This window comes from Passer domesticus, chromosome 2 (assembly GCF_036417665.1).
Source record: "Passer domesticus isolate bPasDom1 chromosome 2, bPasDom1.hap1, whole genome shotgun sequence".
NCBI lineage: Eukaryota > Metazoa > Chordata > Aves > Passeriformes > Passeridae > Passer > Passer domesticus.
The window spans coordinates 7,813,898-7,838,272 of NC_087475.1; the positions used below are offsets into that span (position 1 = coordinate 7,813,898).

The 24,375-nt window shown below is 37.6% G+C and overlaps 1 protein-coding gene across 11 annotated transcripts in view; it reads left to right on the top strand.

The window, feature by feature from the left end:
- CASK (calcium/calmodulin dependent serine protein kinase) overlaps window positions 1–24,375 on the top strand; it is a 188,565-nt gene that overhangs the window by 107,510 nt on the left and 56,680 nt on the right. For 7 of the 11 annotated variants that reach the window (XM_064407296.1, XM_064407299.1, XM_064407302.1 and 4 more), the window contains exons 7-11: window positions 7,287–7,462; window positions 9,531–9,653; window positions 11,974–12,057; window positions 13,623–13,722; window positions 18,803–18,820. In XM_064407296.1, the coding sequence (XP_064263366.1) occupies window positions 7,287–7,462; window positions 9,531–9,653; window positions 11,974–12,057; window positions 13,623–13,722; window positions 18,803–18,820 (501 nt within the window). Of the gene's footprint in view, window positions 1–2,302; window positions 2,433–7,286; window positions 7,463–9,530; window positions 9,654–11,973; window positions 12,058–13,622; window positions 13,723–18,802; window positions 18,821–24,375 lie in introns of those variants that run through there. The other 4 variants (XM_064407305.1, XM_064407297.1, XM_064407303.1 and 1 more) reach the window with 2 other exon arrangements.

Consider the following 24,375-nt stretch of genomic DNA (forward strand, 5'->3'; position numbering starts at 1 on the left):
TCATTGGTGAAAATGTGTATGGAGAATATTTTAGGAGTGACTATATTTTATCAGCTAACAACTCAGTTGACATTATTTTTAATAAAAATTCAATTACTGGTTATTATTTACTTTATATAAGTAAAATAAAGTGCAAACAAAATAACATAGCCATAACTCATTTGTTTATAAGGCCAGGGGGGAAAATGTAAGAAAATATTCTTTTTTCCACTCCATTTGCCCCTAAGCTTGAATAAATGGCTAAGAATCATGTGTTGTCATCTGAGCTAGAGGAAATAGGTTTCATGAGCTACCAATCTCTGAAGGTCTCTTCTTGCTTCAGTTCTTATGATCAGTACTGGAAAATTGTGCTGTGGGCTTCACTTGAAGCTTTGAAGTAGGTACCTTATAAAGGAACTCTGGCAGTGTCACAGGAGTTAGAGAACATCATAATTTATAAGTGCATTCCTTTAAGGAGCAGCACAGTTCCATAAGACAGTAAACAGTCTGTGTTGCATTGTTAGGATGCAGCTGGAGTGGTGGAACCTCTAGGAAGTCATTGATTTAATAGACTAATCTCACATTATGATCTCTGTCTCCTTCCTTGAAGAGTTTTCTTGCAGAGCTTAGTATGAATTGTCACAGTATTTTCTTAAATGTGACATCAGATTTATCTGATATCACATATCTTAGGTGCTAAATCTTGGGATTTTTAGCTAGTATATAGTATAAAAGTCTGAAGGAACAAAAACATTGAGTTCACAACTGATATTTCCTTCACTTAATCCACTTAATTTCTCCTGGTTTCAGCTACTGCAAAGGTAACTGTATAGACCTAAGTAGGATGAGGTTCTTTATCTGGGCATAGTTAACAGCCTTTCACATTTTACCTAGAACAGCAAAAGGTCACAGACACCATAATGCTAATCCAGTCTAGTATTAATTTTCATGTATCATTAGTTAGATGCCCTAGACTGCCTCAAAATCCTGTAGTTTCCTAATGATTGGAAAACATCTTATGTGTTCTTAGTAGCAGTACAGCACATAAATACCAAGTGCTCTTGGCTCCTTGTGAGCTGTGATTTTAGGCTTACTACCAAAACAGCAAAGGAAGGCATTGCTATAAATTTCCCTCTAATTAAGACTATGAAATGGGGGGAAAGGGAGCAAAATATTTTAGATTTGCTCATTTTTGGTTTTGTTCTCATCAATGTAAAAATGATCATGGAATGGTTTGGGTTGAAAAGGGACCTTTAAGCTCATCCAGTCCAACCTCCCTGGTAGGAGCAGAACACCTTCCACTAGATGAGGTTGCTCAGAGCAGCCTGATCTTGAATGTCTCCAGGGATGGGCAACATCTTCAGTGCTTCACCAAACTGAATCTTGGTGGTTTTATAAACTCCAGGTTAGAAAACTCCTTTTTTGTTTGCTTTTAATGTTGTAGAGGTTTATACTGTGCAGACACTTTTTCCTTTTCATCATCAGAGTCTGAATGGCATTTCAGAGCTTTCATTTGTTTTCCAAAGAGAAGTAAATTTTTTTAAGTTGAGATCCTACACTACAATTATTCTTTCTCTTACAGGGTAGTGTTTTCACTTCTTTTTTTTCCTGAAAAATAAAAGAATGTGACTCTCTTCACAGCTTTGCCTTTAAGAGACTTTTTTTTGTTTTAAAGATACAGCTGTGGTTTACTGTCTCACAGAAATTTCACTTCACATCTGGGCTGATTTGAGAGTGCTTACAGGAGGCTAATGTGTTGAGAAATCATTTAGGTTTACTTCGTCCATCATAGTTTTATGGCAGAAAAGGCCATTGAATTCATTATAATTAGTCTTATTAACATGTGAGCTTTGCTTTGTTTGTTTTCTGGACATTCATATCCAGTGGTCCAGTTATCTGCTGATGCATCTTTTAAACACATTTTCTTCAGACAATCTTCTGTGCTGAAGCTGAATTACCCCTTTTTCTGCCCCCTTTTTTTCCTTTTTTTTTTTTTTTAATCTACTCATCTTCTCTGTAGACCTGCTTTAAACATCTCTATTGTCTGGAGTAATGTGGAAAGGAATTAATAGTAGTAAAGTACTGCCCTCTCTGATCTGTTGTGTGTGATTCTTTGATTCCTTCCACATTATTCTGGACATCCCACTCTTTTAGAAACACCTTAATTTGTGAGCATATTTCTTATTACACTATTGTGAGAGGTCAGATGGTGATGTTTATTAGTACCTCACATTTTTTTTCCTAAAAATTATTTGTTCCAGTTGTTTCCTTATACATCGTTCAGATACTACTGCTGTTGAAAGACTCTCCTTCTGATATCTTGGTCATCAATCCCCTGCCTTAGGGATGACAAAATCTGATTGGGTCTCTGTATATACTCTTCTTCTTGTGGAAAGCATAGTCCTATTGTCTGGAATAATATGGAAAGAGTCATAGAAACTAAATTACCAAAGGTAAGTCAAAATTTATCTTTAGTGCTTGTAAATGATGTCAGATTGACAGCACCTGAAGACTGAAGCTCTCTGTTTATCCAAAGGAAAAATCAGCAAAATTAGCAACTTTATAAATTTACAGGCAGCCAACATGCCTTAAAAACTGGCTGGTAAGAAAGTTTACCTCTAGAAATAAGGAAGGTATCCTTACCAATGTAACCTGGATGTCCCTGTCCAGGCACTGAGTGCTTTCTAACTCAGCAAACACTTTGGTGTAGGCATTAACAGTGAGGTGGATGGAGGCAGGTATCACACTGACTACGTGCCACTGATGAGTCTTTGTACAGTGATGATTTTCAGTCCTTGCCAATCTAGAACAAAGAACCTAAATGCACACAGACAGAAAATTGATTCCAGTCTTCCATATGATTTCTTCTCATATATGGATACCACTAAAAATCCTCTGTGTGTGCATGCATGCAATCTGTATTGAGTTAAAATGTTTATTCATGCACAGTTTATTCATGCACAGTCATTTGAATATATCCATGAATGTGCTTATATTCTGAAGAATGAAAAGCCTGTGAAAGGCAGAAGTTACCTATTTCAGAGAAAAGTGCCTTTGCTTATTGTTCTTTCTCACCTTTCTGCCTTCAAAATGATGCAGAATTTCTCCCAAATACCAAGGAAAATTCGAAAGTTTCTAAAATATTTTAAAACTGAGCTGTTGAGGAGAATTTTAAAATTTTACACTGGGCATGTTTAGAAAGCAGATTTTCTACTAAATAATTTTCAGCAGAATTGATATTGGATCTAAAGGGCAGTGAATATCCATGGGTTTAGACAACTTTGTTGACTGTATTTATGCTGTGACTGATATTCCATACAGTTCTTGTAGTTGCAACATAGGAAGATTCCCCATCTGTGTAAGTTCATGTGTGCACTTTGTTCATTTTCCTGAGCTATGTTCAGTTCAAAGGTGCAGCTGAATAGTCCTTGCTCAGGGCAATTTTTAGAATAACTTCAAAATCATCATTTGCTCCTTTGATGAACCCAGTGGAGTGGACACAAGGATAACAGTTGGCCCAGAAACTCCTGTAGCCTTTTTAAGATTCCAATATATATGTACACATCTATGTGCATCTTTTGATCCTGTTTGACTGTTGGACAGTTCAGTCCCAACCAGTTGCATTTCTGTTTCTTCTGGGTTTGCTTTTTCATGGACATAAAATCGTGATTTCCACCACCATTAAGTATCCACCTCATCCCTCTCATCTACAGTATTGAGATCTTGTAATCAGCATTAATACAACCAGATAGGTCTCTGTTTCCACTAATTATAATGTAGCAGTGGTAAATGACAGAATTTCATTGACCTAGCCTATTTTTCTTTTTAATTTCTTTTGTATTTTATGGAGTTCTCATTTTAAATTTAAAAGTGAGTATTAAGGTTTAGTAGCACTGATTTTTCAGATTGCTTTTAAGTAACGTCCATTTGTCATCTGGTTTATGGCAGCAGCCTGGTGGGGACTTAAACAGCTGTGTAGTGTTTCCTTTTACTAAACCACTCTATTCCTTCTGCTCCATGACAAACAGTTCATCAAAGTGGATTTTTATTGTGTCCTGGGTTTGGACCAGGCCAACAAAGAGTGAGTTTTTACCTGTGATGGAAGAAACACATTCTAACTTCAGGGGACCAGAAAGAAGATGTGTGATGATCAGAGAGGGACTGGTTTTTGACCATTTGTCTGTTTGGAAGAGCCCGTGAGCACTAAGTGAAGGTGCAGCTTCACATTCTGATGTGAGGTCACCAGATGAAGCAAAATAGGAGCTTTGAAGTATCAAAAAGATTTGGATAGTGGGAAGCAAAGACAGAAATCAAACCACCTCCTCTCCTCACCTTCCCAGGTTCAGCTTCACTCCGTGAGTCCTGACTCACCCCCCAGCCCCAGGTGGTTCAGGGAGGATGGGAAATGGCAGTTCCCAATCTCCTCACTTGCTGGGCAGGTGTTTTTCCCTTTCTTACACACACTTTCCCTGCTTTCTCACACCACTGTCCTGATGCTGGGCTGAGCTGTGCCCTGCAGTGATCCCATTGGAACTGTCAGTGTCTGGCATGGGGCAGCTCCAGCCCCTCCTCACAGAGACCACCCCTGCAGCACCTTGACACCTAAATTCCTACACTCCATCATGCTATTGGATTGTTTTTATAGCATGTATTGCTGCTAAATATGCTATTTACACCAGCATAAAATGTAATTGTTTGCAAGAACACAAGATACTCTTTAGGTTACCCTTCACTGAAATGCCCAGCAGACTTAAGTGCATTGACAGAAAAACCCCAAAGCCAAAACCCAAACCCTTAAGTGTTGTTCTCACAGCACACAGACATTTTTGTACCATGCTCACCTCTGCAATTTCTTATTGAAACCACAGAAAGTTCCTGAGCTGAGAGGGCTGGCACATAATTGTTGAAAATACACATTAAATCAACTTTGATATCATTTGATATGTAAGGTTCATGGTTTCATTAGCTACTTTATCCACACAAATGTACCTTAATGCCTCTTTTAAATAGCTTGTTACCCCACATGATATTTTGTCTTCTGCTGATTTCTCCTGTTTGTCTTCAGAATAATCCGTCTTCTCCACACTTGTCAGATTTTATAACAGCAATTACAAGGCATGGTGGGAAGGCAGAATTTTCAGAGAATATACGATTTTCCTATTCATATTTATGAAAAATATTCAAGTGTGCTTTAGTACCACAAAAGATTTTTTTTTCAACATGTAAGAAAGGTTACACCTGCTCCAAAATTGCAAATGGGTTCCTTTGCACCCAAGTCTCAGGAAGTTCCCCCTGAGACAAACAAGACTTGGGTGAGGCAAGGCTGCTGTGTGGTCTCTCGTGGTCTCCTGAGTTAAAGGTTTCCAGTCTATGTAGGTACACCACGAATACCACGTGAGCAGTCTAAGGGATAGAAAAATGTTCTTTGAACAGGCAGGTGTTGCTTATGCACAGGCATAGCCTGATACAGAGCTGGAAATGTTGATGCTTTTCCTGTCATCAATGATGGCATCCAAAGGGGAAAAAAATTTATGAACTTTATATCTAATTTTTAGGCACATAAAAAAGGCCAAAAAACATCACAGAAAGTTATGCATACTGAGTGTGTGTGTATATGATTTCCATTTTCCTGTCTTCCCTGCCACCAGGAATCTAAAAGAGAGAGAGACATCTAAGGAGATAATTCTGTACTTTCATATATGTGATTTTGAAGATTTGCCTTCGAGATTTCTCAGGCTGAAATTATGCCATACACCTACAAAGTGTGTACAGCCCACAAGAGGAATGACTCATCTTTCTCCATGTGCATCTCTTTCTCTGTCCAGACTAAACATCCTTCCTTCTCCCCCTGTGATAGGAGAGATGAGCTGGACTTGCAGCATCTTGGTGGTTTATTCTATTTTAGCTCAGGAAGGAACTGCCCCTTTGTCACAGACAGATCCCTAACATTTGTTTGGCAGAGGAATTCCCTGCTAAACTGGGATTGAAAAGGTTTAACATAATGCCACATTAAGAAGTTTGACAGTGGTGGTGTTTTTCTTAAAAGAGTATGGTTGAAAAGCTGCTGTCTTTCTGACAATATTTTAATCCTTTAGATGCAAAAAAGGACTAATTAAAAGAACATGGTCAGACCATATTCCTGGATTAGGTGGGATAACCAAGGGATGGTCTTTACTGGGGAAGCCACATCCAAATAGTCCCCCAGGTGTTTGTTCCCAGTGCTGTGACTTAGCTGACTCCCCTGCAGAGGGTGAGCAGGACAGGCTGATCAGCAAGAGTCTCTTTACAAAGACAAGGCTGAGTTAAATACTGCAAACACCTCTGGGCTGCATTTTAGGCTCTCCTAACCAGCAGGTGCTGCAGGCCTGGAATGGAGCCCCTGAAATCCACTGTAGTAAGCAACAATCATTTATGGAGGAGGTACTGGTGGTGAAAGTTTGCTACCCTGATGTTCTCTTTCTTCTGTTGGTACTTGCTGGAAGCAGGGTAGTCCAAAGACTGCAGTGTTTGTGTCAGTGATAACCTGAGCATTCCAAGCTTTATTTTTCCAATGGAAACAAAATTGTTTACAATGGGAAACATTTATAAGGAGAGGAGACATTTATAAATGTTCATTGTTTTTATTTGGCCTAATGTGTTACATGGAAATTGAATGAAGTTATTCTAATCACTTCTGTTTGCTCAGAAGATTAGTTGGTACTAAATACATTTTGTTTTCATAGGAAAACATTAATTACACTGAATGAAAGCACTCTGTGAAATTAGCATTATCTTTTCATCTGCAGTGAGATACTGCCCTTTTCAAATAAATGAATAAGACATTTGCTGGCATTTTGCATTTTTGCTGGCAGTTTCAGTAGACCAGCCAAGGTATGGGCAGAGCATCAGACCAAATTCTGCTCATGCCAATTAGATGCAGCTTTTTCAAGTTATCAGTGTGGACTAGAACTCTACAGCATCTTTATATTTGCTCTCTAAATAATTTCTGTTTCAAATATTTTCCAAATGGATAGGTTTATTTTTATATGGCAATTTTCACTGAAGAGTCCCAGTCTTGTTTCAGATTCTGCCAGCTTGGGTAGACTGTTCCTCAATTTGTAAAAGTAAAAATTAAGGAAAAGGGAAAATGCTGATTTATCTCACTACATATGTATAAATATAAACCTAAGGTAAAAAGAATTGTGTTAAAAGCTTTAAACCATGAACAAAATACATTAAAAGTGTTGGTTTTCTTAAAAAATTATATTCTTCATTTCTATGTTTGACACACATCACTTTGACTCAATTTTCTTTTAATTTCCATTTAGGACGTGTAGGAACACCTCACTTTATGGCTCCAGAAGTGGTAAAAAGAGAACCATATGGGAAGCCTGTAGATGTTTGGGGTTGTGGTGTGATCCTGTTTATCCTGCTAAGCGGTTGTTTGCCTTTTTATGGAACCAAGGAAAGATTATTTGAAGGCATTATTAAAGGCAAATACAAGGTAAATGACAATATACATGTATCCTTTTCCAGTGAGATGAGATCTGTTGGTAACATTTCTGAAAGTTGATGGTTGTATTTAGCCTGATTTAAATTTAAACCTTATGGAAATCTGTCACACAGGAAGAGAGATTATTTTCCTTCCCTGGTCTGTGTTGTACCTGATGTGTTTTGTATCATTGCTAGGAATTAGAATATGGAAATATTTGCTCAGATGAAATAATAAATGGGTGTTACAACCAGCCCTTAACTGTACATTGAGCCCAGCAGGAAGACAAGAGGTTTAGCTGTGAATTAGAACACACTGCAACTTCTGATTTATAAACCATTCAAATTTTTTGATCAGCTAACAGAGCTGTCATAAACATTCATTATCATATTGCCTTGATTTAAAACAAAATGCACATTATTTTACAAATGCAGGTAGGCATTTTTCTTCTTAGTGCAGTAAAGGGCAGCTGATGATTCAACAGGAGCCACTTGCAGCCAGGGGCAGGTCAGTGTGCACACAAGAGAAGCTGTCACAGCCTCAGCCCACAGACCATTGTGGAGACAAATTTAAAGCTGCAGCTTCACTGTTTCTGTGGGTTTGCCTAAGATCAGCTTTGCTGTGCTTTGCAGCCAAGGTCATACATGAGCTGTGCATTAGCAAATTACAAATGGAAGCTCCCAAAGCTGTCTGATTTATTATATCACTTTAACAGCCTGCTGAAATGTAAGTGACAGCAGTGTTACTGTACTTGGTCAGGAGCACATATTTCATTTTTTCAATTTTATAATCCTAGAAACAGCAGCATTTCTTCATGGCACTAGTTTTGGGATTGCACAGACTTGACAGATATTTTTCTTTATGGAATCTCTTAAGCAGCTAAAACCTTCTGGAAGGATACAAGTTAACTTCTCTTTTTTTAAAAAAAAGTTACAACCAGTACATTGTGTCCTCTTAGTTCCTTTTCTGTTCCTGTTTCCACAGTAATTTGTCTATTCAGTGAAAATCCTGTCGAAATTGCAATTACCTTCATTTCATTAGAGCTGAAAAATAATTAAATCACAGCTATAAATGTGCATTTCATAGCCAGATAACATTGCTGAGTGCCCCAATTCAAAGTGACTATTTTTTGTAAAGCCTGATTTTAAATCAAGTAGACCTCTTTAAATTACCAGATTGTAACATTGAAAAGAGTCTGGCTATAATTTTGAATTTGCTTTAAGTATTTTGTAAAGTTAGTTGTCTATCATCTAAATAAAACTTAGCTTCTTCATAATTTAAAGAAATACTAGAAATACCTTAAGAATATAATCCTTTCTATCACATAAAGAATTTTCTTACTTTGATATGGTTTTATCAAGTGTCCATCATTTTGACTGGTTGGGCACAAACCTGCATATATGCACAAAATGAAAATATATTCTAAATCATCATTCCTTTTGAATCTCCTAAAGATAAAATTCTGCTCTGAAAGTGTTGCAGTTGCTGGTATTGTCTTGTCCTTTTATGCTTTTCAAGTGGAAAAACTTCACCTCTTGTGAAGTTGTTAAGAATTTATTGGGAAGAGCCATTGTCCACAGCACCTTCAGGATAGGACCAGAGTAGTTCACAGCAGGCATTCTCTTACTCCCTTCTTACCCAGAATCACTAGCATGAAATTGTGGGTTGAAACAGATAAATTCTCATGCCATAAATTGATTTCAGGAGTAATTTAATTTCTGCATTTATCTTATGCATCATTAACAGTTAAACAGAGCTTAATTATTTTTTGCTTTATCTAGTGAATGGACACTGACCTGAGCAGAATGTATAGAGTAGGTAGAAATTATGCTGTGATTATAACATAATACTAATACATGTCAGGGTTTATGTTTTCCATTTTTGTGCTATTTCAGTAACAATTAGTGTTCCATTTTTACAAGTTATTAAAACCCTTAGAAATTTCCTTTTACGTTCATTACACGGAAGTGTTTGCAAGCACCAACCACTGTTAAGTCTCTGCAATTATTGTAGATAAACACTAGGTTCTTTTCTACATTCTTATTACTAATTTTATTTTTTTTTCCTTGCTCCTAATTAGATGAATCCTAGGCAATGGAGCCATATTTCTGAAAGTGCCAAAGATCTGGTGCGCCGCATGCTTATGCTGGATCCAGCAGAGAGGATAACAGTGTATGAAGCACTGAATCACCCCTGGTTAAAGGTAGTAAAAGCAGCTTTTTAAATGCTACTTTCCTGTTTAAGGGAGCAAAAACATGTATTTCTTTGTTTTTCTGAGCTTTTCAGAGTAGACACGAACTGTACAAAATGTGGGATAATGTGCTTTAAATGCTTTCTAGGATTAGAGCCTGAGATTTTGATAATTGCCAGGCTTAAACTCTTGCTTAAGAGCAAACTCAGTTGGACATCTTCAGCAGCACCAGAGTGCAGGGAGTAGGGCTGCATATCATAAAGCTTAAAGAAGGTGTTAGTGTGACTTTCTGTGGCTCTCAAACTCCAGAGAAGTAATTTCTGCTCTCCTTTTTGCTCAGTCATATCTAAACCTCTTTTCTGTTAGTCATGTAGCCATGCACTCTACTGCTATAGGTTCTGCTGTTGAACTGTGCTGCTTCCTTACATGAGATTCTTGAAAACATCCCACCAAAAGGGAAGGAAGTAGTGGAGTGCTGCTCCAAGGCCACTGTGGCTGCATAAAATTGTATGACATCTGGTAATCAAAGTATTTTTTGGTGATGGCAGAATTTACAACACACTTTAAGCCAGTGGAAGTGTAATTGCTGCACACTGAAGGTTTGCAACAGGAGCAGGAGAATATACACCTGTAGCTTCTCAGCAGTCCATCAGTGTTTAGTCTGTGGTAAACACTGGGGTTGGAGAATGATGGGTTGTGCTGCAGAATTAAAAGATGAAAAGTGCTGGTTCAGAGCACTGTATTTTCTTTGGCTGAAGCTGATTAATTAACTATTTTCTTAGTTATCCTTTAGTTTTCTATGGTGGGTGTACGGGGTAGAAAGGGTCATAATATCATTAACTTAAACAGGGCACTTATTTTGAAAGGGGACTGATCTGGTGTCTGCTGCTGGCCTCCCTTTATGCTGTACATGAGTCAAAGAGAAACCCACAAAGACAGAACCTGGGAAGAACAGGATCCTGTGCTCTTCTGCCTCCAATTAAATGGTGTAACCACCTGTGAATGGAGTCACTCTTCCATTTCTCTGCTCTCCTTCTGCCTCTGACTCTTGTATTCCAAGCTGCAGAATGGTCTAGCTTATCAGAGGAGGTTGGGAGTGTTCACCTCTCAGAAATGACAGTGCTTAAGGCAGCTCTTCTGTGTGTTGGGAAACTGCAGGTTCAAACCATTCTACTCAGAAAGAGGCAGAGTTCTGTCTGCTGGTCTGGGGTGTAGATAGTGTATCAAATATTAAAGAGTATGGAAATGAACACCATGTTTTGGAATCCCAGAATATTATACAAACACAGATTATCTGGTTTGACCTGCTTGCAATTGGAGTTTTTCTTCACTTTGAGAGCATACCCACATTGAGATGCCAAAGCTAGAGTTTGGTTCATTTTGGCAGAAAACCTGTAATTTTTGTTGTTTGAGCAACTAAGCTAGTTTGGTTTGTTAAAAGCAAAGTCTGTAGCGTGCATGTGTAAGCTCTACCTGTGCAGGTTTGCACTTTTGGTGTCTGTGGTCTGTTTTTGACCATGTTGTTAATTTGTTGGAAGACACGTGGTTTAGTTTGTGACAACTTTGTTTGCCAGACATTCTATCAGTCCTCTCATTTTTTCCTACAGTAAACTGCCTTTTATGCTGATTCAGAGCTTTCTAAACCATTTATAGATAGGAGCAAATACATCATGAGGCAGAGACATCTTTAATGCCATAGAGGGACTGCTGTGGTTTCACTTTCATTCAGGAAAAGAATATGATAAACACATTAAATTAATGTTTTTATATAGCTTCAGGGGGAAAAGGTAGATGGCTGCTGCAAGTTTTGTCCTTTCTGTCACTGCAGTTGTTCATTGGCACATTTTTCATCTGCACCTACAATGGAGAATTCTTTCTGTACCTTTACCTGGCTGGCATTGGGTTGGCATTTCCTGCCCTGTTGGACATGTGTCCCACCTGCCAAACTCACCTGAAGGATCCAGCACCCTGTGAAAGAGTGCTTGAACATGTTCCTTCACTGAGATTTGTGAATTCCTAACAGCAGAACTGCTTTCTGCTTCCAAGTTCAGTGCTGGACACAGACTGACAGCACAACAGTAAAACAAAAGACTGGGGTCTTACTATAAGGTGGGAAACAATTACAAAAAGAAAATATAAATATCCAGTTAAGAATTCTGTCAAAGTACTTCAATCCCTCTTAATTTCTGGAAGTTTTCCTTAAGTTGCAACAAATCTTCATTCTCCTTAGGATATTTATGAGCTGGTACTTTTCTAGTTTCTTAGTGTCAAGAGGATATTAAAAGCTTGTATTTAATGTTCTTTTGGTTTGTTTTTTGTGGGGTTTTTCAAGGAGAGAGATCGCTATGCATACAAGATTCATCTTCCAGAAACAGTAGAACAGTTGAGAAAATTCAATGCAAGACGAAAACTAAAGGTAAATTGAATGTAGTGTTAAAACAATATAATATACAGCTCGAATTTTGTGTGATACTTGATTAATTTTAAAAGTGCTAAGAGAAATCCATGCTTTGAAGTCAGCAATAAAATAAAAGGTTGCAGCAGGCCTTCACAGATGTTTATTGAAATGATGTCTTAGAAAGGCTGTTTGTCCTTTCTTCCTTAGTGCATCATTTTCAAATTTCAGTGCAAATTGTCTGGTATCAACCAAGGTGTATATGAGGCCTTCATCTTCAATAAATTCAGTAATTCTTTGTCATATTAATTACTGGTGAGAATCGTGCAATCACTTCTGTTATTATTGTGTTACATTTAGAATAAAAGGAACATAGTAATTTTTAATGTCTTTGTAGAAGAAGAGCAAATATGTATTCTTCAGTTTATCCTATTTATGTTTAACTACATGCTAGTTTATTTCTGAACCATGTTGAAAAGAATGTTAACATTTCAGCCCAAAACAACATGTTTTTCCTTCTGTTCCTGTCATGGAATGTTTAACAGAAGCATTTCTGAATTCACTGAAAGGTTCAGAAGATTATGACAGAAACATGGAGCATTACAGTTCATGGGCTGTTTTACAATTTGTAATAAAACTCAGAATCAGGTATTCCCACTTTACAAAAGTTTCCTGTGGCTGATGATGAGGATGCCCAGCTGCCACAGTTCATGAACAGCTCTTTCTCTTAGGTGGTTTGCATGCCCAGGTAATCCTTCCATTAAAATGCTCTCTGGTACATTTTAGAATATGACCTGATTCCTATTCTAGGTGCAATTTCAGATATTTCCTGGATTTCTTCCTGGGAGGCCACTATGTTTAGTTTCCTGAGCTTTTATACCTTCATTATTTTTTTATGCTGTTTTATCCAAAGCACTGTTCTGCAGTATGTTTCATGAAAATCATCCATACTTTCATAACTGTGAGGCATTAAAACCTGAGTGGTTAAAGTGTAATTTACTTGAACAAGTAAATATATGTCAGAGGACGTAACAATTTTTCTGGGTTTGTAAATTCCCCTGTAATGCTCATTCTGGGACTCTGTGATTCTGTTTTTAACGGTGTTATTTTTATATTGATGCATAATGGGTGTCAAAGTATTTTACTGCTGTCAGTGTCAAATTATGACAATTTCTAAAATAAAATCATAGTGTTTTGCTTTAAGGAGTGAATTTTTATTCCTGCTAATCCACTCAGTCTAGGTAAGAGGAAAAGATAAAGAGATTTGTTATTTTGTTTACATTGTACTACAATGTGAATTTATGCCTCAGTTGTTATTTCAAAATGCATTCACATAAAGAACTGTCCTGACAATCCCGTAGCAAAGAGTATTTTTACTGTTTATTAGTGTTTGACCAGCTCTTCTGTTAGATATGGTCACTGATAAAAGGGAGGCAGAGCTGAAGACTAGAAAATATATTTGCTCTTCACTGAAAAGGTCAACACACACAAGACCTCAGGAGACTGAGTGATCCAAGGGGTCTGGAAAGGTTTTGTTACCCTGCTTTGTGTAATTGAGACTGTGTGGGTATTTTATTTTTATTCAGGGGGCAGTACTAGCAGCTGTGTCAAGCCACAAATTCAACTCCTTCTATGGTGACCCCCCTGAAGAGCTGCCAGACTTCTCTGAAGACCCCACCTCATCAGGTATTTTAACAGAAAGTGCATTTACTGCAGTCAGCATGTCTTAAGTCCATACTGACCAGAGTACCAAGTATTTATTCATTTCTTGAGATTCCATAAAATTAAATATGAAGTTAACATTTACATGTGAAAGGATAAATAATTCTCAGTCATAATGGTATTCACAGCTGGCAGAAATGGAGAGAAAATCTCAGCACAATTTTAAGCTTCTGCAGAAATTCTGTGTGATTTTTTTGTTAGTATATGTACATTTAATTGCAAATAATGTTACAATCTTACATTTCTATTTATATTACTTGAGTATAAAAGCTTATTGAAATTTTGTCTTGAATTCTTAGGCAAGAGCAAAGCTCTAATACCTTATTAATAGTTGTTTATAAAAAGAAGCCATTATGTACCAAAGTTTCCTGACTCCTGTTTTACAGAAAAATATCATCGTGTCTTGTTTAAAACACACTGGACAGTGTTTCTGACCTTCAGATCTTCAGAGAGAGACAATACATGTACTCAAAGGGGAAGATAATGCTTGTGCTGTGATCTAGGCCTTGGACAGGCCAGTGACCTTACCAAGCAATCCTTTTGTCCATAGCCCATATCGAGAAATTTAAATCACTTGTCAGTCCCTAAACTAACACAGCCCTGTCTTAGTTATGTATCTTAATTTTGACATAACATTGCTCAGAATATTTGCAAAAGTCTGGGTTGGTTTGTCTGATCTAAAATTAGGATTTAGGATCAATTGAAGTGAACATTTAAGAAAAACCCAAGACCAAAAGGACTGTCTTTAATTTTTCTAAACAATTTAGGAGTAGTGGCAGAATATTTTAGCCCTATACTGACTTCTCTAGAAGACATTTCAGGAACTTAGTTATGTGTGTTGATCTGCTGTGTGATAATTCTCTGTCCCAGTATTTTTATAGGTGAGAAAATTATGTGTTGAGTGCATATATTAATTATTTCTTTCCTTCTATTTCATATAAGCAAGTAATTTTTATCAATTATTTCAATGTCATTAATATAAGAGTTACATACCACATAAGAATGGGGGCAACTTTACTTGGATGAAATTGTCCAATTTCACTTCTTGGAATCCAACTTCGTGTACTAAAATTAAAAGATTGCTTTGTCTTTAGTATGAACACCATTCATATTTCCCATAGAAATGAATGAGAATCTGAGATCATTTCTTGCAAATGGGTAATCAAAGCCTCATGGCTTAAGTTCAGCACACAGCTTTTGGATACTTGTACTTCCAGTTAAGGACCCACCTATTCTTTTAAAGAAAGAATGAGTCAGTTTTACTTCACCTAGAACTACTTGCAGTGCCTTAATTTTTGTTTCCACCTACTTCCCCCATTTCAGTGGTGAATGGCCACCAACATGACTGGCAGTGGCAACTTTCCTAATCTGGAAACAGCAGTTCTGCTTTCCAGTTTCAGTCTCACATCAACAGGACATGTGTCTTCCTCAGAGTGATGTAATTGCAGATAGCACTATACAGGAAAGTTCCAAGTTCTATTTTTTCTGCTCACAGAATATTTGAATCCAGTGCACATGTAAAGTGTAGAGAATATCTGTGTTGGATCCATTGTTAATTTGTGTTCATCTCTGAAATAACTGAAACAAAAGCTTGGAATTCTCAGGAAAGCAAAGTTATTCTCTAACCTGACATTGTTGATCAAACTGATGGGGGATCACAGTGATCAGGAAACCATCCTAAGTGGGTAGTTTTCATTATGATTCTCTGACCCATTACTTTAGTTGACAAAACATTTAATATTGAACACTAAGCCTTGCAAGAAAAGACTGTACAACTCTTTCAGCTTTCTATTTCACAGATTATAACATTTCAGCTGAAATTCCTAGATACAGAAATCTATTTTGTTTCCTCTTCAGAAGTGCACTAATAGTATTTTCAAATACTTGTAGCTTGTAGGCCTTGTGGTGATTCTAAACCAAACTAGTTTGGAGAAATTAAAATTCAGGAATTGCAGTAGAAACTTGATTATCTTAAGGTTATTTGAGTTTCCCTCCTAATAACTCATAATGTTATTCCAGATCATAAACTCTTAATGAAGACCATTTAATATTTTAGATGTGGTTGCCAATTATTCCTCCCATAAAATTTCATGAGGCCTGTCACTGTAATTAAATGATTTGTCAGAAACAGAAAAATACAGAACTCCTACAGAGATAAATATACAGAAATATAGGCGCCTATTAGGTTATGCAAATCACATTTCCTGTCTTCCAGGGCTTTCCAAACACAGAAACAGAACATTTCAGTGCTCTCTTTTTACCAAATTTATCTAGAGTTGTTCTTCCTCAAAGTCCAGTATGGAAACCTGGGGTTCCTGGAACCTTGGAGCAATTTCCTGTGCTACCAGAGGGTTATCCCAGGATAGGAAGGCACTGCAGGCAGCAAATCAAATTACTTTTGTAGGTGCAGAAGCACAAAGGGTGTTCTTGTTAGAGAGTTTTCCAGTGAAAGTCAGAAAATTGCATAGCTAAATTAGATGGGAATGAACAGAGAGAAATTTCATTTAAGATCAACAAGGTTTTTTTCTGCATACATCTTATTTTCCTTTGTACAGTGTTAACAACTCTTGGTTCCAAGCACTTGCTGACCACTGGGTGCTCTATTTCCTCTTTTGTCAGCAACCATCCTGAAAAGCTTGAATTAACCCTGCTACCATCCTGTTGGTAAAATGGCAGAAACCAGTCTTGCTGAATTTTGAGTGCAATAAAACCTTTTCAAATACTTCTAAACTACAGTGCTGCTTTATTGCTGACAGTCTGTGTTCAGTAACTTCTCCAGTAAATCCACCACGCAGTTCAGCTGACTAGCTTTCTGCAAATGGTCTTCTCTAGAATGTGAAACATCTGACTTTCAGGTTGCCTGTCTTCAAGACATTCCAAAATGTGTATTCCCCAAGGCAACAAATGTTTTGGTTATTTTTAATATGCTGAAACAAACATAAATCAGAAGTTAGCAATCAGCAGCCCTGAAGGCTAAATCTGTCACAGGAGAAAAATGGTGCAGTAGGAAGTATTTGAAGTGCACCATGAAATCCATAAGGTGCCAGGGAAATTCAGTGTTTGCTCTCTGCTGCCCTTCCCCATCTGCCTCCCTCCCTTTCCCTGCCCAGTGCCTGGCCCTCCTACCTCCTGACTGCCCATTAGCTCGACAGGATTTCCTCTCCTTCTGTCATGTGCTGCCCACTTGTCCCCCAGCAGAATGGACAGACATACAGTTTTCAAGTGTTTTCATAACAGTGCCTCAGGGTGGGAATGAACAGCACCAGTGTAAAGCTTTTAATTTTTCCTCTTTTGCTTCTTGGGGTTTGACTTGAGAAGCTGAGTTGAGGACGACTCGTGTTTCATATGGGGTGTTAAGTAGATTCAAAATGGTTACATTTTCAGGCCAACAGTTAGAAAAAAATTGATAAATTGAAGAGGTTTTTTGTAAACTTTTTGTTTCCAAAAGGTTTTTGCAGACACATTTTCAGAACCCAGTCAGTGCTGGAGTTTAGCTAGTGGATAGTCCATAGGCTTTGGAAAACTCCATAACTGACTTTTAATTCAAGCAACCCATACCTTTTTGTTAAAGGCTGTTATTCTCTGATGTCTGCTGGAATTGCTTGGTCTGTGGCACACATTTCTGAACTGTGACTAAGAGGTTTCTTGCCACAGACAGTTCTGGATTCCTGTAAGGGATCCTCGAGCTGTGTTTTGGGGTAACCTCAGAGCAAGACAAGAGCCTGAGTGGCGAAATGTGCTCCTTCACCTGAGCTGAGCAGTGGCACTGCTGCAGTATTTCCTGCATTTGTTGAGTGCTGGGCTCTGTGGTCATTCTGGAAGCAGATAAACAGAAGCAGAGTTTTGCAGTTCACACAAAGCAGCCACATTGAGGCTCCTTCAGTGCTTCTGCCTCATTTTCTCCACACACAGCATTTTTGCAAATGCTTTTTGGTGTTTTGTCTCAGGGTTGATGTGTGCAAATTGAAATTTTCATCCTTTTCTATTCTGTCAGACTCTGTGTCGAGAGAAGTTTTTAACAGCATGAGATCTTGATTTTCAAATTTGATAATAAAAATGGGAATAAAGCTAAATCTCTTAGTCTTTCTGAGCAAGGTCAAACAGCATAGATACAGACAAGTTCTAAGCTCACTGTTTCCAACATACGTGGAAGTAGCTTGACTCACGAGTTAGAATGGTTAGTTGTTTTATGGGATTTAGAATTCATGAAATAACTGTCAATACAAGCCCATATCTTAAAACCCATCAGTTTCATCAACAGAAGAAAAAAGCCCACTTTTCTTATGCTAAAATTAGCATGGTTTTTGTAAATATTTGCAAAGGATATTGTGTAACATTTTAAAATACGAATGCTCGGGGAAAAAAAAAACTACATTCACCTTATAATTGTTACTAATTCCTTCACTAGTATTACAAGCACAGCTGTCAATTTTTGAGATCATGAGTTTGTGTGTTTCCAACATTGCATTATTAACTTTGATTTTTCAGCTATTGATTCTTTGCTCTGATATGTTTAAATTTTTTTAAAAGGGCATAAACACACTGTTAATTAAAAGCAATAATGAAGTGGTTGTATTTCTATATGGTTCAGATAACATTTCTCACTGAAACTTTTGATTTCAATATAACATTGCTAAATTTTGCTTACTAAGTATATTAATATGGTGTTTTGCATAATTTGCAAATGTTGAACTATTTTATCATTTCAACTCCTACAATATTTTTACTAAAAAATCCCTTTTTGTCCATGAGTTTTTAAAAATAGTTTAACCAATGTTGGGAAAAGTCTGGTATTAATAGATCTCTAACACTGCATCCATGTGCTGCCTTCCCAATGCCAAATGTTTGTTTTCCTCCCATCCCAGTCTGCCAGTGCCATTTGCTTCACACATAGAAAAACCATATTAAAAACTGGGGGGACCCTTGTCACTTTGTTGAGACTATTTTGTGGCTAAATTAGTCTGCTAGGTTGCAGCTTTATAAATGGCTTGTTCTGAAATCTTCATACTGTTTGTTGTTTGTCCAAACGCTGCCTTCCTTCTAGGACTTCTAGCAGCAGAAAGTAGGTATCCCTTTGTTTTCCTTTAAGGCATATCAGTCAGCTATGGTGTGTGTCTTTGCATGTTTAAAAATCCGCTTTCTTTTGCTTCTCTTTGCTTTTTTCAGTTTTAATACTGCCTGTTCAGATAAAATTATATGGTATTGACTAAATCTGTCTACAGCATAATATGTAATCAACAGTGTCATTAAGCAGAAGAATGATTTCCAAGGAATTTTGAAGATTCTAATTTAGAGGCAGTATTAAAATTACCTGAGTTTTGGGGTTTTTTCCCAATATTTAATATTTACAACACAACTGAAGTAAAATTTAATTTTTGTTGAATTAAAAAAGTATATTTTGGTTTTTCATTTTCATTCTGAAATTGTTTTAATGGACTGATGTTGGTTTTTTTCTTCCTACCACCAAACATATACTGTAATATTAGTCAAATATTATATTCTTGCTCTATGCTTGCATGAACTTTCTTGATCCTCCTGTGTTGATGTGGTACCTGATCTATGCATATGCACTGTGGATATGCATACTCCTGATTTCAATAACTATCCAAAATGTGTCTCCTCCATGAAGGAATGTTGTTGTCATGTAGGGAAGAGGTTCTGCTGCAAGGCAGCTGCACATTTCGTGAGAAACTGGGAGCAAAAGCAATTCTAAAACCTGCAGACTATGCTAGGCAGAAGAAAAGCTGTGAAATTTTAGACCCTTTGATGCAAACCACAACCATTTCAAAAACAACTAATTCAGCAAAACTAATTCTCCAAAAACAAGCTATAGAAAGTGGGGGTTTCCTGCAGCATTTTAAGACTTGTAGATTAACAGCTCTGCTTCTGTCCTAGGTCATTAGGACCTTAGGACCAGTCACAGGTCCTTCAGGACATGTCAGCAGGACGTGTGTCCCTGACTCCATTTCTGATCAATCATGGATGTTGTGGTGGTTGTTGTTTGGTTCATTCTTTTGATTTTACAGGTTGTGGGGGAAGTTGTTCCTTGTCCTCCTATGTCCCCATCTCAGAATGCCTGTCCAGTAACATGAGAGTGAAAGTTCAATGGATTTCTGTATAAAAGTTTTGTGATAGTGTTATTTTTAAACAGTTGTAGGGGCGAAAAAGACCGGTCATAGAGAGCCTGTGCCATGATTTTTGGGTTTTTGTTTGTGCATAGAGACTTTTCTTCCACAAACTGACTGTAAGAGTGTGCTGCCTTTATGCTTAGACATTTTTGCAAGGAGGAAGAAAGGATCTAAGGAGGGGATAGTGAAGGGCATTAATCTATTAAAATATTTATTTGTTTAGTTGCATGTGAGTGCACTTACACGTAAGCTACAGGTCTGGTCTGTAAAAAACGCTCCTGCATGTTTCTTTATTACCACACTAGGCTGGCTTCTGTCATATCTGTGGCTGGATTTTCAGTGAGGGGTACCTGGGACAAAGAGTTAACAAACTGTGGGATGGTGCCAGGTATAGAGACAGGAGAAAGTGGAGCCATGCCTATACTCAGTGCCCCTCTGTGTGCAGGATGAAAAAAGTCTCTCTTCAAAAATAAGCATTAGTTTCTCACTGCCCTCTTTGCCTTCTCCCCCACCACTTCCTCTTTCCCCCCATCCTCTGTGGTTTTCCATACATAGTACTCTCCTCTATATTCCTTCTGCTGTTTGGAAACACTTAATCTCTTGTTTTATTTTTTTCTTTATTTTTTTCCTTTGTTTAGTCTTTTTCTCTCTGTTTTTCTCTCCTGCCCCTATTTCCTTTGGTTTCTTTTCTGACTTCTGCATGCCTTTCTCTCCTTTCTTGTACTCCTGAGATGTTCTTACCTTCTTTAATGTAGTTGTAAATTCCAATACCCTTCCATTGCACCAGCAGTCTTCTTTCTGAATCGTTGTTGTCATCTTCATAAACCTCCATCTTTCTAGCTCTCTTACTACACTCTTCCTGATTGTTTTATATACATGCAGTGTATGTATATACATATATTTCTATTATCTCTGCCTTATTTGCTTCCCAGTAGCATTTTCAGAGTTGTGTGCATGTAGGTGCTTATTTGTGAATTTATAGGGTGTCTAAACTTCACTGTTTGATTTCAGTCCAAGAAGGAAGAAGTCATTAGATGCTCTATAGCTCAAATTTGAGCAGGACAGAGCCTTCTCTTGCCTTACATTTTAATTACACTGCTCTGTATATGTGAAACATGTACCTCCCACCTTATTTTGAACTATTATAGTCATATACATGTACACCTGCTCTGGCTGTCATCTGTTCCTGCAGTCAGGTGCTCTGGAATACAGTGAACAGCAAAGAGCAGCAAATTTCTGTGTGAGAGGTCAGAGGCATCTCAATTCCAGTGATGTTTGCAGATGTTGTTGCAAGTGATGAAGAGCAGCTGGTGCTCAGCTGGCTTTCTCTAAATCTGAGAAGTTACATCAGTTAAAGTAGTGGAAAGGTCTGCACTTTATAATAATGCCTATGCTTGGGTTTTTTGTGAGATGATATCCTGTGACTTCATTTTGTGATTCTAATATTTGATCTCTCTAAAATTTAACAATTTCTGATGATTTTTCATCTTTCCTTGTTGGATGTACTACCCTCAGACCTCTTCACAAAGTAAAATGTAAATCCTGCCTTCTGAAATGCCTGTGCTTTAAGAGCCAGGATTGGTCTTTTAATTTTATTTCCAGCAGCTGCCCATGAGAAGGCAGCCACAAGATTTGGCTGAGAGAAATCAGCTTCTGTTTATTGTAGATTGGCTGGCATAAGGACTGAACTGTGATATATAGAAAAATTGCAAGTGACAGCAAAGTCTTGCTTAGCCATTGAAATATCACTGTAAAATCTTCAAGACACAGTTACTTACCCATTTACACAACATAAAGAATAGTTGAAAAGCCAATCAAATAATAAGAATGAACAGGATACAAATGAGTGGCTGGTGTCACGAGCTTCATTTTATGTGGGTCTACAAATCTAAGAGATTCAGATGTCTCTTTCATAAAAACATGCTATTATTATAATTGTTATTATGAGTTCTTGTGCAGTTATTTCCTGGCATAGTAAATGCAGGAGACTGGCAAAAAGGTCAGGGTTTATAGTTTTGTGTTTAAACAGCATCAGGCTTCCTGAGTTCTGGGTTTTCATTACTCTGAAGCAGGTTTATGACTGACCCAAGACTTAAATGAGTATTTGTAATCTTCAGCGTTAAAAAATTAATCAAGGAGTTCTTTTTCCCCTCTGTCAGAATGTGTTTGCAGTCAGGATGTAGTCTGTGCTTTGTAGCAATAGCTGAGTCTCTTTACCTAAACACTTTATTTAGTCATACACTGTTGCAGATCACATGTCACATGAAAAGATGTTCCTAATTCTATTTACTGCCTGTTATATAACAGGGAGAGCAGCTTATACCTGCCTGGTGAGCTGAGCTCAGAAAAGCAAACTTTTGGGGGGCTTTGTACTGGGGGAACACAAAACTACTGCAGAATATGTAGGCAGTTCTTGGAATAATATTTAAAATTCTGTTCTGGGGAGAAGTAAGCAACTCCTCTCTACCTTTAAAGTTCAGTTTCTTTAGTCAAACCACCTGTTCCAGACTTGAATAGCTGAATGTTGTAGTAACAACACTATTTTACCAAAGCTTTGCCTACTTCCAGCCTGATGAACCAGTGTCCATAGCAAGTTCAGGTGCACTGTATGACAGCTACAGACTCTAGAGACAGAATTCAGCTGTAACAGAAAACTATTTCTGACTGGCCATCTCCAAAAATGGGTGGCAGAACCTGCACAAAATACCTTTGGTAACTTTGACTACGCACTGCATGAAGAGAAATTCCCAAGTTTCTGCCTCACAAGGTAAATACGTGTCTGATAAATAACAGATCTGCCTCAGTAGGCAGAAAACTGCTCAATTCATCTCTGTCTTCTCAGAAGTAATTGGGTATCATCCTTAAGAAGTCATTCCACTAACTATAAAAGCATTTTATGTACTAGTACTGACGGCAGGAGACTGTCATAAGCATTTTAATGTGGTTTTTCCTCTTTTTTATATGTGACAGCTCATAGTTTTCAACTTTTTACAGTTGGCAGTCCCCAGGAAACTGAATAGCTGTAGCCATCCTTTCTGGGGTATTATGGGAATACAGGGAAGACAAGGTTGTGTGCATGGCCCAGAGTGTCACTGCTCCTTTTGACACTGAGGTCATTTACTGTGCATTTACAGGAGGATCCACAGTCTTCTCACAGAACCATGTTTGGTGTGGATTTTGTTACTCTTTCTGCAGAGAAGAGTCTTCTATTTATATCACTGGAATTGCAGCCTTTCCTGTGCAATTGGATCTGTTTCTGCAGTAACTTAAGGTGCAGGGTGAGATTCATCTCACCCAAAAGTTGGGGCTGCTGGAAAATTCTGGGGCAGTGAGCAGCATTTTCTAACAAAGTTTGCTTTATGGAGTCTTAAAAAACAAATGAACACAGCCAGTCAAGTTAGTCAACTTCCTGATTTTTCCTGCCTTACTAATATTTATGCATCATTCTAATTTTCGTGTTTCTAGATTCTGTCTGTAACTGCTACAAACCATGAGAAGTCTGAGATTTTAGCTTGTATGATTGTAATAATTCACTTAAGTCTTTATCATCTGTGCTGAGGTTAAAATGGGTGCACTTGCAATGTTGAAAAGAGGTTAAATCCTATTTCAAGAGGATATAAGCTTTGATTATAAATATTGAGTACCTTTACACTTCCCCAAAGGTTAGAAATTTAGCTTGACTATGAATCCTTTTAGAAACAGGTGTGCTGTAAAGGTTGGTTAACTTTATTTTATGTAGTATCTCTTCTTTGAATTTAAAACTCTTCTGAAAGGAACTTTAAGACATTTTAGCAGATGTCTGTAACAAAGAGAGTTTAGGTGTTCACAAAAATGCCTGTAAAATTGTTCTGTCACTTTTTTTAAGCACTAACATGCTGTCAGCATATTGCTGCTGTGTCATTTTCTCATGCAGGTGCAGATTATTTGTAAAGGAGTGAGGGACATGGCAGTAGGTGAAGCATAAGATTATAGGTTAAAAAAACCCCATAAGGTAAAAACTGTCATTTGGGAGATTAACAAAGTCACTGTCAGAAAGTCTCATCAAATTTATTAAGGACATTCTTGGAAACTTTATTGACAGCCTTCTAATCAATGTGACCAATTGACAGGAGAAGAAAAAAGACCTGATGATCAAACCCTAATTTTTTTTAATTCCCAAATATTCAAGAGGTTGTTGAGATGCAAATATTGAAAAATCATAACTTTCTTTTCCATTTCAAAGCCCTCAAAGTATTCCACAAAATAAAGCTTGCAAAGGAAATAATACTGTCAAATAAGGAATGTGGTGGTCCAGAGAATTTGGTGTTTCACAACAAGACAACACTGCAGGCAACTTTGAACACACTTCTTACTGGTTCCAGATTTGGCTCAAGTTTTGGGGATTATGGGCAACACTGAGCAGTATTAGAGACTCTTAAGAACCCCAGGCCTCTGAAGTGAATCTTCTTTTGAGTTTTCCTTAAATACCCCAAACACACAGAAGGGGCTT